Source organism: Pezoporus flaviventris, unplaced genomic scaffold (genome assembly GCF_033815535.1).
Source record: "Pezoporus flaviventris isolate CSIRO_AGI_PZ_B2104156 unplaced genomic scaffold, CSIRO_AGI_Pfla_v1 ptg000013l, whole genome shotgun sequence".
Classification (NCBI taxonomy): domain Eukaryota; kingdom Metazoa; phylum Chordata; class Aves; order Psittaciformes; family Psittacidae; genus Pezoporus; species Pezoporus flaviventris.
Genome location: NW_026892561.1, coordinates 8,824,323 through 8,838,034, shown reverse-complemented (window position 1 = coordinate 8,838,034; position 13,712 = coordinate 8,824,323). Strand labels below are relative to the sequence as shown.

At 49.3% G+C, this 13,712-nt stretch overlaps 1 protein-coding gene across 16 annotated transcripts in view; it reads left to right on the top strand.

Moving 5' to 3' along the window:
* Positions 1-13,712, top strand: part of SZT2 (SZT2 subunit of KICSTOR complex) — a 57,768-nt gene that overhangs the window by 16,468 nt on the left and 27,588 nt on the right. For 12 of the 16 annotated variants that reach the window (XR_009743068.1, XM_061451501.1, XM_061451492.1 and 9 more), the window contains 20 exons: positions 7-121; positions 2,671-2,876; positions 3,257-3,481; positions 3,891-3,969; positions 4,316-4,413; positions 4,652-4,820; positions 5,274-5,388; positions 6,546-6,671; positions 7,175-7,372; positions 7,459-7,571; positions 8,053-8,194; positions 8,725-8,889; positions 9,586-9,790; positions 10,008-10,120; positions 10,561-10,819; positions 12,217-12,382; positions 12,461-12,553; positions 12,737-12,818; positions 12,947-13,228; positions 13,566-13,704. Coding sequence is in view for 15 of the 16 variants with exons in the window: in XM_061451501.1 (XP_061307485.1) it covers positions 7-121; positions 2,671-2,876; positions 3,257-3,481; positions 3,891-3,969; positions 4,316-4,413; positions 4,652-4,820; positions 5,274-5,388; positions 6,546-6,671; positions 7,175-7,372; positions 7,459-7,571; positions 8,053-8,194; positions 8,725-8,889; positions 9,586-9,790; positions 10,008-10,120; positions 10,561-10,819; positions 12,217-12,382; positions 12,461-12,553; positions 12,737-12,818; positions 12,947-13,228; positions 13,566-13,704 (3,090 nt within the window). In the remaining variant the exon portion in view is untranslated. The remainder of the gene's footprint in view (positions 1-6; positions 122-2,670; positions 2,877-3,256; positions 3,482-3,890; positions 3,970-4,315; positions 4,414-4,651; positions 4,821-5,273; positions 5,389-6,545; positions 6,672-7,174; positions 7,373-7,458; positions 7,572-8,052; positions 8,195-8,724; positions 8,890-9,585; positions 9,791-10,007; positions 10,121-10,560; positions 10,820-12,216; positions 12,383-12,460; positions 12,554-12,736; positions 12,819-12,946; positions 13,229-13,565; positions 13,705-13,712) is intronic. The other 4 variants (XM_061451507.1, XM_061451506.1, XM_061451496.1 and 1 more) reach the window with 2 other exon arrangements.

Sequence of the window (13,712 nt, the reverse complement as noted above, 5' to 3'; positions counted from 1 at the left end):
CCCTAGCTCTGAGGATCCCACTCCTTCCTCGTTTTATGTGGTGCGGATCATCTCCAAAGCTCCCTGCATGGTTCTCCGGCTGGGGTTCCCAATTGGCACACCTGCACAGGCCAGGAACAAGGTGAGAGCTGGCTGGCTGCTTCCTGGGGTAGGAGCAGAGCAAGAAGTTCTGAATGAGAAAATGGTGGGTAGATCACAGGTGATACTATAGGCAGGTGTCCTCTAATAACCAACTGCTATGTTAAGGCTTAGATGGGTGTGAATTTACTGTAACAGAAAGGGACAGTTTGGACAAAGCTTTCTGTGTTGAGTCTATGGAAGATTTAAACCCAGAGACTTGAAGATCAATAAAATACCTGGTCACATGAATGTTTTTCCCACTGCTTAATTCAACTGTGGGGCTTGAAATGACTCAAAGGTTATCTAGTCTATCCTTGTGACCAAAGCACAATCAATACAGCCTGTCAGGAGCAGCAGTACTTGTCTGACTGCTCTGTGAAGACCTCTGTAATGGATGTACTACATGTACTCTAGCTATCTTGCTTCAGTAGGTGGTGAATTGCATATATATGTTGTATCACTGGGGCAAGGAGGAATTAGAATGAAAATGTGAACGATGCCTTGCTGTACATTTTTTGCTCTCCCTGAGCAGTACAGAGAGAGAAAAAATGTAATACCCAGATGTTTTAAAGAGGTGCAAGTCTGCTAGATAGACTTTTAATAACCTTTTTGTGTCAAAAGAAAGGGGCTGCCTTAGTCAGGCAGGGGTGACTGCATGAACTGTTTCTCTAGCTCTAATGGCTGAGACAGATCTAAGTGTTCCTGGGTAAATCAGTAACTATGGGAAAGATATCCTGCTATTAAGCTGCGTGAACCTTTTGTTATCAACAAGAGGTTTATCATTAAACCTTGATCTTTCTTTCATGAAAGAAATCTTTGGTATGCCTCACTTAGCTTTAGTGTTAGATTAGTCTGAGGAGAAGGTGATAAACATGGGAAGGACCATTTCATTTTGACATAATGAACCCAGGTAACACTAAATTCTCTGACACTGGAGGATCTGCAATTTCATGTCTTTAGGGGATCCAGGATTTGGGCACTGGTTGCTGGGCCAACACGTGGGCTGGTAATGCCAAGTGACAGATTTTTTGAAGGAGTTTCCTCTGGCCGGTGTAAGTTAATACCTGTCTCATGAAGAAGGTGTAAGACAGGCACCGTACCCTGCAGCTCTGGGCAAGCTCCAGATCATTGCAGCAGGAGCTGTATGTAGATCATAAATTGTATAGTGCGCACCTTTTTCTTATTTTACTTATTTTTTTGCCTGCCTAGGGCTGATGAGCTACTTCCCAGTGTAGAGGGTGGCATCGGAACTCAGCCCTCCTTTTTTAAGCTCAAGGGGTTTTTGTGTTGAGCTGTTCAAATTTCCAGTGTTTAAGTGAGGGAGAGCACCTAGTACAGTCTGACTTTCAGAAGGCTTTTAGTGAGACTCCATAGTGCACTGTAGAGCTAAAGTAGGGACAGGGTGTTAGAAACTGTCTTGGGGAACAAATCAAGGAAATTGTGGAAAAAGTGCTCTGCTCTCATCAATGCAGAAGCTGTTTGTGTTTTCCCCAGTCTTTTTACTAGTCAGAGGTTTGGGAACTCATCTGCGGAAAGGTAAGAGGTAGTGGGCTGGGAAAATCTGCAGGTGGCACAAAGCTATTTGTTTTTTCTTTGTCCTTACAACCTGTGTGCTTTGTGGACACCTAAGCAGCATCATGGTAGCTGGAAGCCAGTATTGATAACTGCAGAACAGTGCATCTTGGATTTTGGAGCTTTAACACCCAGCAGTGATTCTGTGTTATTGGTATGAAACCGCAAAGGGAACCCAAGTGGCATTGTGCAGAAAAGAGCTCTGCTTAATATTTTGGCCTGGGGACACTCCTTTCCTTGAAAAAGGCATAATAATGATGGGAAAAGTTGCTGAAATAGTGTTGAGAAGAGAGATGGAGAGCTGCTGTTCTACTGTTTGCCGACGATGGTAATGGAAATTAAAACGAGTTGAACAAAGATCATCAAAAGAAACTAGTAGAACCATATCCAGAGCTGCTAGAAGCTAAAAAGAGTAATTGGGAAGTCATTTTGAAAGTATCTTGGAAAATGTTAACCTAAAAATATAACCTAAGCCCTTGAAACCTTTTACCACAAAGATTTAACACATGAATGTGATAGTGGGGGAACGCATCAGCAGTGGGAACAGTCTGGCTCTGTCCTACATATACTAGTTTACATTTACTGAAGGCTCTTGAGGAGGTGGGGAGGAATGAGGGTGGCTACTCGGACTGCTTCTGTGGAGGAGCTGGCATGCAGTTAATTTGTTTTTCATCAGAGTTATAGAAGGCAACTTCTTCAGCCTTGAAATGATCTTTGAGGCTTTTATGGTCCTTTCCTTTGCTTTTCAAAATATCTGTAGTTGTTAAAATGACCTAATGACCCAAGAGCCTTGTATTGTCTTGATCTTGGTCTTGCTGGTGCCTCAGAAGTTTAATGACCTTTAACTTCTACCTATCTATATATTTAAGGAGTGTTTTCTTCCTTCTAGCCAGGCTATTGTTCTGGAAGCTTATTTTGACTATCTTTTGTCTCCAGACAAAGGTGGTCACGTTTACTTTTTTGCTTTTGCCATGACAGATAGTGGAGGAGTTACGGGACCGAATCTTGCAGCTGCGCTTTCCCCACAGGGTCCAGAGCAAGGAGGCAACTCCAAAAGCAAAGAGGAAAACATTTGGCAGTAGTTCTCCCTCCAAGTCTCCACCAGTGGCTGGGGCCCAGTCAGCCCTCTCAGACAGACCCTGCCTTGTTGTGCTTCACAAACCTTTGGAGAAGCTACTCATCAGGTAGTGATGGAGATGCAGGCCATCAGCACAGCCTCCTTGCCCTGGGAAGTGGAAGAGAGGAGGGTCTGTGCCTGGTGCTGCCAATTGCAAGATGAGAGTGCCATGAATCTGGTGCTTGTTGGGGTGGGTTTGGGTTGCGTGGCTGGGAATGGCAGCTCTGGTCTTGGAGGGCTGTGACAGGCAGATTTGTTACTCCTAATATGATGCAAAAGTAAGTTCAGTTACTGCTGTCTGAGCAAGATCCTGTGCTGGGCTAGTCATGTTCTGCTGCTGCAGGGCTATGTCCTAGGCCCAGCAAGTGGGCTGTAAATCTAGAGAGCTCTGGCCCTGAGCAGAGCCTTCTTTCCACCCCGGTGAACCACACTTCTACCCTCTCCTAGGTATGAGAAGCTGCCTTCTGACTATCGAGCCCCATTCATTCTCAATCTGGAGCATCCCCCGGTGTCTGGCCCGCTCACTATGGTAGCAAATCGTACTGCCTCTTCCACCCTGGCCTCACTGTCCCGCTACTTCTATCACCAGCGTTGGATCTGGAGTGTCCAGTCAGGGCTGGCACCAGCTGTGCCCATCACTGCTGTAGCCCAGCTCCTTTCTACACTCACAGAGTAAGTTGCACACCTGAATGGGGGTGCTTTCTCCAGCTGATCCTGGGGATGCAGAGAACGCAGGGTGAATCTGGAGCGTTACTATAGGTAACAGTTGAATCTGCCATGCAGAGGGTTTTGGTCCTGTACACAGCTTCTAGAGCTACTTGGGCCACTGCTTTACCCAGTTCTGCAGCCAAAGTTGAGAAAAAGGAGGGTCCTGGAAATCATACAAAGGGCAAGAGGTGTTACTGTGTCTGGAGTATGCTGGTCTTCCCACAGGCTGTCCTGTGCAAAGACTCGCATCTCCCCATTCTCTGTATAGCTCCCTGTCTTGGAAAGGAAGGTGTTATGGGGTGAAGGGTACAGTCATTCCTGCATTTTAAGCTTGCAGTATGGGTAGAGAAGCCTTCCATGTCTCTGTTGCCAGGGTTCGTCTGTCAGAGGGTTTCCACTTTGCATCCAGTGGGGATGGAATTATCAACATGGTGCTGGAGCTGCCCATACAGGTGAGCCTGGGTGCTGTAGTGTGGACACAATCCTTCATTGCTTCTTCTGAGATGGATTCACCTTCCTGTGATGGGGTTTACCATCCACTTCTAGCGCACACCCTTGACATGTGCAGGGAGACCTGCCTCCTCCCTTGAAGTAAAGCAGCTTGTGGGTTAGGCATTTTCCTATCTTCATCTGCAGTTAAAGAGCTGCTTTGCTGGTAGGGCCACACTGTGCTGGAGGGGTTCTTGGGGCCGAGACTGCTGCTAGTGGAGCTGGGTGGTAGGCTGTGTTGTGCAAGGGAGCACTGCGTACATGTAGACTGTTGCTGCTGACCAGGCTGATGCAGTGTCTCCCCTCCAGATTGATGGCACAAGCGAGAGCAGCAGTGGCAGGGAGAAGCACACCTGTGTTGTCCAGTACATCCTCTTCCCACCCCACTCCACCTCTACCAAGGACAGGTGAGGTTGTTGCCCTTCTCCCAGGGAGGGTTGCCAGTGGAGTCATGGCTTCAGACTTGCCCTTTGCAAGCAGTGTGGGAGTACAAACAACAAGCCATCATGGGTTGATTACCAGTTAGCTGGGGCTTTCCCTGCAAGCCCAGGGTTTGTGTGGCTGATCTCACAGCTCTGAGAGGAGCTACAGTGGGCTGCTGGCTCTATGCCATCTTGCAGGACTTGCCTTATGTCTTTCCTCCAGCTTTTCCACAGATGATGACAATGATACAGAGGTAGAGGCCATTGAGGTGGACACAGAACTGAACCTGGTCACTGAGTGCTGGGTAGAGCCACAGAGTGGCCATGTCCACAGTACTGCTGAGAGCTGGAAGCACCTCAATGGCTTGCCTTACCAGAAAATACCTAAAGCGGTGAGTCTCTGAAGGGGTAGGGGCATGGACCCTTTTGTGGTGTATTGCAAGTGCATTGCAACACTGCAGGCCAGTTATTGAGAGCCAAAAGAGATGAGAATGCTGTTAACAAAATTGGCCTACTGGTCAGAAAAGGTTTCTGCATTGCAAGGCTGTAGATGCAGTGCTGCTCTGGGGTAGGTGGGAACATACAGATTACTTTGTCAAAAGCCAATTCCGTTGGAGGAAGCAAGCTGAACCAAAGCTGGGATTGCAGACAGCACTGCCAGTGCACTTCCTGAACAAGGCAAAAGAGAGGCTAAAGGGCTGGTGGAGAAGGAGGGAGCTATGAAACAGGGCAAGTCAGGCGATGGGATTATGAGTGCCTCCTCTCCTTGCTTTTAGACTGTTTTCTCCTGCATTTCGGGGTAATAATTCTGCTTCATACAGCTGAGCCTTGACTGCTTATTGCAGCTCTATCCCCGGGACCTTGCATGCATTGCCACCATGCTGACCTTCGAGTACATCAGCCAGTTGTGCCAGAACAAGGAATGGGTCTGCCCTCCTTCAGAGACCAAAGCTACTGAAGGTGAGTCCAGCATGTATGTCCTAGCAGGTTTGATGGAGGAGGAAGCAGCTAGCCTCTGAGTGTCTTGGGGTCCATTAGAGTTTTCTGGAAAGTGGAACAGGTATTTTGACCACAACTTTCTAGAGTTTGATGGCTGTGGGTCACTGTTGCACTTGTGCTCAGCTGCCAGAGAAATGGCCTCATTTTCGGAAGGCCAAAATAGCACTGAGACTTTGTGCCAAGGCTGGAGGGGTGACCCTGAATGAGTAGAAAGGTTGGACCAGATGACCTGCAGAGGTCCTTTCCAACCTCAGTAGTTCTGTAATTGTGTGAGAGGGGCTGACTTCTGGAGCAGATGGAAGCATCTGATCTGACATGATTAACATAGTTCACTGAGACGTCCAAGAGTATGTGAGAGGTTCACCCCGGTCAAGCAACCTCTTGAAGAACCTCACTATTTTTGCTTTCTTGTCACTAGTTCAGGTCATCCTAGCTCTTTCATTTGCTTGCCTTGCAGCGACTAACACAGCAGATACTGGGTGGGTTTGAGAGTCAGGATCAACTCAGAAACTGAGAGCAGGGCCTGAGGGAACCATATTGGGTCATATCACTGGCCCTGTGCAAGAGGGCCAGGAAAGCTCAGAGCCTGGACAGCAGAGACTCTTTCCCGAGGAAAAAGACAGGAGATGCCTGCAGGGATGTGCAGAGCCTGTCAGATGGAAGATCTCCCCCAAAGCGGGGGCATCCTTGTCCCTGACTGTGCTGGTAATTCGGGCTGCCTCTGGCTCCCAGGGTGATCATTGCTCTCCTAACCATGTTACCTGCAACACTGATGTTCTGGTTCCATCCTCTGGCAGCTCCATGCTCAAACTGTGTGAAGTCTTAGAGTGTCTTCCTGTCTGTTCTTGTATGAAGCTGGAAATAAGCCCAGGGGACTCTTACAATGAGGTACCTCACTGTAGGTAGTTCACAACCTGCTGCAGCCTCCATCAGGCTTTGCTTTTCACCCACTTTCATTATTTGTATTCCTTTGCCCTCCTGAGCAGAGGGAGTTGGGGTGGTGTTAATGTGTACCTTCACTTGTGCTGACTGCACTGCATTTAGGACTGGTACCTCTCATTTGGAGGTGGCCTGGGAGACAGAGCTATGTGGTGCCCACTGGCATGTTACATTCCCAGTTCTTGTTGCAGATCCAGACATGGGGGCTGGTTTTCGAGTGCATGAGATCCCATTCCAGTTCAACCTCATGAAGCTGTTGCCCAGGTGCCAGCAGGTTGAAATGTTCTTCCTGATGCTGACAAAAGGTAGGTACTTCTTCACCACATTCGTCCTCCCGTTCTCTCTCCATGGCTACGAGCAGCCTGCTTTGTGTGCTTGTCTTCCTGGGTAGCAGGCATGTGAGAGCTGCCATGCCTCTTGCAGTAGCTCAGTGCTGTTCTCCCCATCTCTGCAACCCCAGAGCTGTCCAGGAATATTGCTGTCTGCCTTGGGGTGATAGTTTTGGAAAAGTTTCTTTCGAGAACATTAAGCTTAGACTGTTGCTCTGTGGTGGTGGCTTCTTGTCTGGAGCCCCGGACATCTCCAGAACAGTTACAAGTGGCAGGGTGAGTCAGTGCAAGGTAGCTAGTGATGATGAAGCTGGAACTCCAGGGCTTCCTCAACACCCTTCAAGTCAGCCTTGCAGAGGTGTGGGGGGAAACTCCCGGCTGTGTGAAAGTGCCACTTTGTAAAGAGCTGTCTGCTGGGAGCCTGGGCAGGTGGTGCCTGGGGAGATGCTGTTGCTGAACATGGTTCTGTTTTGGAGCAGAGAATGAGGAGGTGACCAAGGACTCTTCGTTTGTGCCCAATGAAATGCTACTAAACCTCTTCCATGGCTGCCTGCAGCATGACCTCAGTGACCGGGAGATCCCCATGGCTGATGCTGATCATGTGACTTTCATGGAGCAGGTTCTGCAACGAGATCGTGATGGTCATCAACCCCCCTTCACACTCCCTGTGATCAGAGGTAAGGGCCAGGAGCATGGCCTTGCTTTCTCAGCCCTTTTCCTCCACTGGTGTTTCTCAGGTTGTTTTCTCTGTGCTCCATTTCAGAAGAAAGCCTGAAAGCCTCTGGAACCCTGGAGCAGCAGGATGCTTCTGCATCCTATCATCTTGTTGGCAGCAGTGGTACCAGGGATATGACTGGCTCCACAAGTACTCTGCAGGTACTGCTATGCTGCTGTCCCTCTCCTGAGCCTCCTCTGAAGGCAAGGCAGCAGCTGTTGAAGAGCAGGAGAGTTAGTGGAAGGGTTGAGAACAGATTGAAAGGCTGTTGTTTGACTTGGGCCTGGCAGCAGTTTGAGCTGTAGCCTGCTGCTGAAGTCAAGGAGGAATCTCGTAGGTGTTTGGATAGTTGCGGTCACGGTGGGCCTAGCCTGTTAGAGCAGCACTGGTGCTGTGCTGCAGGTTGCTCAGAAACCATGGGCTTACAGGTCAGAACTGGCTCCAGCAAAGCTGGCTAAGCATCTCTTGACTGTGTGCTGTGTTTCCTGGAGCCAGGCTGCTCTCAGAACGGTGCAGGGGGTGGCCTGGGTGATTTCTGTCCTGTGCCAGATAGCAGTCATGGAGAAACCTGCTCTATGTGTTTCTACCTGCCTCAGGGTAAGCCTGTGCTATGAGTTTATCCAACTTCTGCTCTTTCATCAGAGCCTCGGCAACGCAGACCTGCCTGAGGATGACGTGACCCTGAGTGACGCAATGGGGCCCTTTCCCCCACAGTGGCGATGTTATGCCAAGCTGGTCAACATGCAGCACGTCTTCCTCACCTTCCTGCCAGCCACCTTCTCAGGTGAGCCTGCCTGCTGTGTGGAGTGAGAGGAGGAGCAGTCTTCAGTGCCTCCTCAGGAAGAGAGCAAAAGCAGAATCAGCTCTGGTAGGATGGACAGATTATTGAGCAGCAGAGTCTAGACCCAGTCTTTTTGCACTATATGAAGAATAATAGAGTAGTGCCAAGTGCTGCATGCAGTGCTCTTCTCTCCTTGGACATGGTGCTGCCCACAGGGGATGCACCAGGGCAGGGGGATGTCGCTTTGAGTTGTTTGCTAGCTGCAGCCATTGGGTAATTTTCCTAGTAGGGCTGTTAATGAATAGAGTAAGGAGACTGCTCATGAAATGGTCTGGGAGAGTCCCTGCTTCTGGGCATTGGCACTGGTCTGGCTTCCACTAAGCTGCTGGTGAAGGCTGCTAGGCTTTGCTGGAAGTATGCTCTGGAGCTGCTGATACACATAGAGGTAGCAGGAACATTTGTCCTCTTGGGAATGTAGAAGAGTTAAACTGTTCTCACTGGACAGAGAGTGATTTTAGTTTGTTTTCTTCCAGATGTACAGAAGCTGATGGCTTGCGGATTAGACAAACCTCCAAAAGATGAGAGTCAGTCTGGGGAGGAAACCCTGGGACCTGTCTGTGCAGAGCAAGTCAAGGATGAGGCTGAAGAAGGGGATGCTGCAGTGCCATTACCTACCCTCAGCATAACACCAGCCCACGGTACCACCCTCAGGATAGCACCTTGCTAAAGTATCAGTATCCTTGCTGTTCCTGAGCACATTGTTGAACAGATTGAGGTAGGAAGAATAACAGGCTGCTGCAGCCTGTCAGCATCTGCTGTGCAGTCAGCAGTGTCAGAGTCAGGGCAGGGGTCACAGTGAAGTCTCAACCAGCTCTCATGATGTTCGGGAGGGAGGGGTGGTGGTGAGGGAGTATAATGTGAGCTGAATGCCCATGGCCCAAGGCTGTCTCCTGCTGGGCAAGGAGGTTGCAGGCAAATAGAAGCTCCTAGGAATGGCAGTACTGGGCTGCACTGGAAAGTCAATGACTCCTGTGTCATGATCCAGGCTGGCACTACAAGCAACACATTATCCTAGGGAGGGGGGCACAGGTCTAAAGGTATATGGGATTTGATTGCACAGCCCCTAGTGCAGTCAGCCAGGCCTGCAGTGAGGATGAAGGGTTGTGCTGCTGCAGAAAGTGGTGGTGGCAGTGGTGAACAGTCATGGCTGCCCAAACAGAGGATCAGAGTGGCCAAAGGACTGGGTCGAGTGGTTGGGTGCTGGGTGAGGAGAATAACCCCTGAGGTTTGAGTGTAAAACAAATGCCTGTGGGTGCTGCCGTGAGGGCTGTGACATCTCAACAGGAATGAGGATCCCATCAAAGGCCTTTATCTCAGAATTGTTTCTTTTGCAGAAGTGAGTCGTGATCCTGGAGAGCAAGGTGGCTCCTCTCGCAGAGATGTGCATATCTCCTTCTGCCACCAGAACTCGCAGTCTGAGCTAGGTGAATGCCGCCGATTTCGCTGCCCCATTTACATCTACAGCTGCTCTTTGGAGTTGTTAAGAGAGCAGCTTGTCAGCCCACGGGCACATCGTCCTCCTCGGGACATCTTTTTCAGGTAATACCAACCATACTTGATTCCTAGACAGGAAACAGGAGCTTCCTTGACATGAGGCTGGCTCTAGCCCTGACTTTATTCTCTTGGCTTGGCCTCTCTGCCTAATAGCAGCCATTGCTTTGTGCGTGCCCTACAGCCCTGCTTTACTGGTGCCAGAGCCATTTATAGTCTAAAATATGCTTCACTGGAGCTGAAGGCTGTGGTTCCTCTTTTCCAGGTCCCAGTCTCTGGAACGTCCTCCTGCTACTGCTTGGCTGGACCACAAGCATAAGGAGTTAGTGAGTTACTGCACGCTGCTGCAGGAGCACTCCCACCAGTGCTATGTGAAAGGTGAGGAGCAGTGCAGTGGGAGCTGAGGCGGGTTTGGGGCTGGGGCTAGACCCTGGATCTTCTTTTAAGAAAGCAATGTCTTGTTTTTCTTGTGATTTTACACTAAGCAAAAGGAGGAGCTGTGGGACTGCTGTCCCACCAGGAGGGATTTAAAGATACTTCTGTACATTCCCTGTAGGTCTTGCATAGGCTGTTCCTGGACATGTGGGGTGCTGTGAGGGGACGTCCCTTCTTTGAGGTTTTCCTCTCACCTTCAGGGTGGCAGATGCCTGGGGTGCTCTGGTGCAGCACAAACTCAGGTTAACGTGCAGCATTAGGCCCAGCACCTGCACTAACTACAGCTCTGTATTGGGACTTGGTGAAAATCATATGTGGCTGTTGCCTGAGTCCCATGGTGCATCCTTGTGGTGGAGCGTTCAAGCTCTTTGTTTGATCTGTAGGGCTGTTCAAGAGCCTTCAGCAGTCTCATAGCATCAGCTCGCAGGACCTACTTACAGCCATGGACTACTGTGAAGAGCTGCTTCAAGAGATTGATATCACCAACTTCCTGCTGACGGTGTGCAGCCATGTCCGCTCATTCCGAGAGAGTCACCAGCATTTCCATACGCACACCAAGACACCCAGCTTCCAAGTGGGTAGCGTAGAGCAAGAAGAGGAACAGAGCTCTAGGGAGAGAGGCGTCTTGGTCTCTGAATCAAGGTAGGGGCCCATCTTGGTTTTGCTTCTGTTCTTAGCATTGGGCCCAGGCAGATCTTTCTTCAAGCATCTACTGCTGCCTGCTAGAAGGAATGTTGTAGGGTAGGGTCTAACACAGCCACATGTAAGAAATATTTCCAGTGGGATAACCACCTGTTATGATGCCCAGCAGGATCTCTCTTTTTATAATCTCTGGTGACATCCATCCTTTTGCTTTCTCTTCCAGTCTTAGCTCATTGTTGTCCTATCTGGCTTGAGCTGGAAGCCAGTTTGTCTGCAAGTAACTCTCAGACTTGTTGTTTCTCAGACTCATTTGAGGTTGCTATTGCCTCTGGAGAAAATGGCAGGCTGGTTACCTTTCTCTAATGCACAGAGTGGTTTGGGTTTATTTTATTAATTGAAACTGAAAAAAAAAGTCACAAGAGAAATATCAAGGCAGAATTGTAATACGCTTGATGCTAAACTCCTGTCCTATTTCTTAGGGTATTTGTAAGGTTTGTATTGCCTCTGGAAACTTAAAGAGGGGAAAATATACTCTGTAGTACCTTAGTGTCTGTCAAAAAAACCCACCCTTTTCAGGTCCTTTGTCCTCTGTGCTTGACTATTCTCAGTTCTTTTATGTGAATTTGTTGGGAATCCCAAATTTTGTTTCTTCTCATACTGTAAATCATCGAGATGAGGCTGTGGTTTTGAAGAACATTTAGTGTTTGGAAAGTCGGATGCTTTCCTCAAGTGCTACTTTCCCAAAAAAGAAACTGTGGGAACTTTTCTGTGTTTGTAAGATATTATGGATCACCTATCCCAATGCATATTGTGTTATCTTTACTGAAGGATTTACAGCTTGTGACACATTGAATTAGTAATACAGATGGCAGATATGGGTGCAAAGTACTGGGGAGCACTTTAACCAAACAACATCCCACTCCACAGATTGCTTTTTCTGAGTTTTAGGGACTGATTCTGTCATGGAGCTGTTAAATGAGTGTGGGCCTGAGCTTTGTACTCTGCTCTGTGCTGCCAAGACACTAGGGGTGCTGGCATGGTGGTGTTTGCTGTGACATGCCCTGGACTGGGTGTCGGTAATTCAGATTGCTCCAGGCCTGTCACTATACTCAGCCACGTGTGTCTCTTTCCCAGGGAGGGTGTGTAGCATACCTGGCAGTGGGATCAGCATGGTTAACCTACTTCTGGCCTGGCTTCAGACAGCCCAAGTGCTTATCTGTGTTAGTGAGTAGCAGGAGGCTTTCTGGGGCTGTAGAGGTGGTGGCTGTGTAAGACATATCATGTTTACACCAGTGAGGTGTGGGGAGCTGTGAGGTGGGATGCAGGCAGGGTACATAATACATGTAACTACTGTTTGTTTTTGACGTACCTGTCTGACCTGTCCACAAACCTGCCAGTGCGGAAATGGAGGACTACAGTGAGCAGGACTCCCATAACATTGCTAGCCCCACAGAAGAGCCAAAGAGTAGTGTGGGCACCAGCTGCTGCTCAGAGTTTCCCCTCTCACTACTGGAAATTGGGCAGCCCTGCCAGGCTCACCCTGACCTACATAAAATAATCCAGGTGAGGAATGTGGAAGCTCAGATTGCTCCTGCAGGGTAGAGCAGAATATCTGCTTCACAGTTGGGATTTCTCTTTTAGGAAAAATTCCTGGAAATTGGAAGTTTACATTTCAAGCCAGTGCCATCAAATCCTCACTATTTCTTCTATTGCCCACCATCAGCCAAGAAAGAGGTAGGTATGGTATTGCTTTGGCAGGCACCTAGTCCTTGTGAAGGGAAGTAGCTTTGCTTGGTTTCAGATTTGGATTTGGGACTGGCAGACCCATGGGTAGACTGAGCCCCTCGGGGGCCCATCAACAGCCTGCTTCACTGCCTGGCATGGCTGTAGTATCTGCCCTTCCTCTCTCCGTCTCAGGAAGAGGCACCTCGGGATCAGGCAGACAGGAAATGCAGTGAGGACATGGAGGGATCAGAGCCAGAATTGGCAGCTGAAGAAGGTAAAGATTGCTTGCTCTGTCCTGGAGAAGAAACTGTGTGTAGTATCACTGTGGTGATGCCTTTCAGAGCTTGGCTGTCTCTGGTGATGTGGGCCTGACTTCCTAACAGGGAAATCTCTTATCAACAGGAGCTGTGTCTGGGTGCTGCATTGCCACTGAGAGTGACCCAGAGCTGGAGGTGGAGTACCGTGAGAAGCTGGAGCACGAGTTCCCAGACACGGATTCCATGTCAGACTCCAACACAGTGAATCAGGATGATGACTCCTTCAGCGTCCTGGGAGGGGATTCGCTCAATGAGCAGGAGTTCCTGGAGCAGGAGATGCCCCCACTTTTTGTGCACCTTACCTGCTCAGTGAAGCTGCGTAGCCAGCACAGCTCCATGCCTGTGCAGTCCCTGCCAACTTGTCTAGGTAAGAGCAAGCCTTGCTGTGAGGCTCAAGGGCAGTAGGGCATCTGTCAGGTCCCTTTTGGGTGTGCGGCCCTTGGAACAATCATGCTGTGTCCTAAACAGCGGTCTCTCTGGACCAGCCTTCACTGTACAGAGCCCAGGTCTCCCAGCACCAGACAAAGGCTTTTTCACCATGTCTCCCACTTGCTGTGGGATTGGTCCTGGAAGGTTGAAAGGATCATGGAGAATGGTGGTCTTCTTGAGCTTGTCCAAGCGTGTGGGACAGCTACTTCTTGCTACCAGGCTGTGTGTATGTGTAAGCAGAACTGTTTGTTGCTTGATCTGTGATCTCTCCTCAGGGGAAGTTCTGGGCTGCCTGGAAAGCTGCCAGGGCTTGAACACCATTGACTTGGGGGACCTCTGTGTGACCCTGGACATCTTCGTGCTGACGCTGCCCCTAGAGATAGAAGTTGTGAATGCAGACATTATTCACAACAGGTAGATGG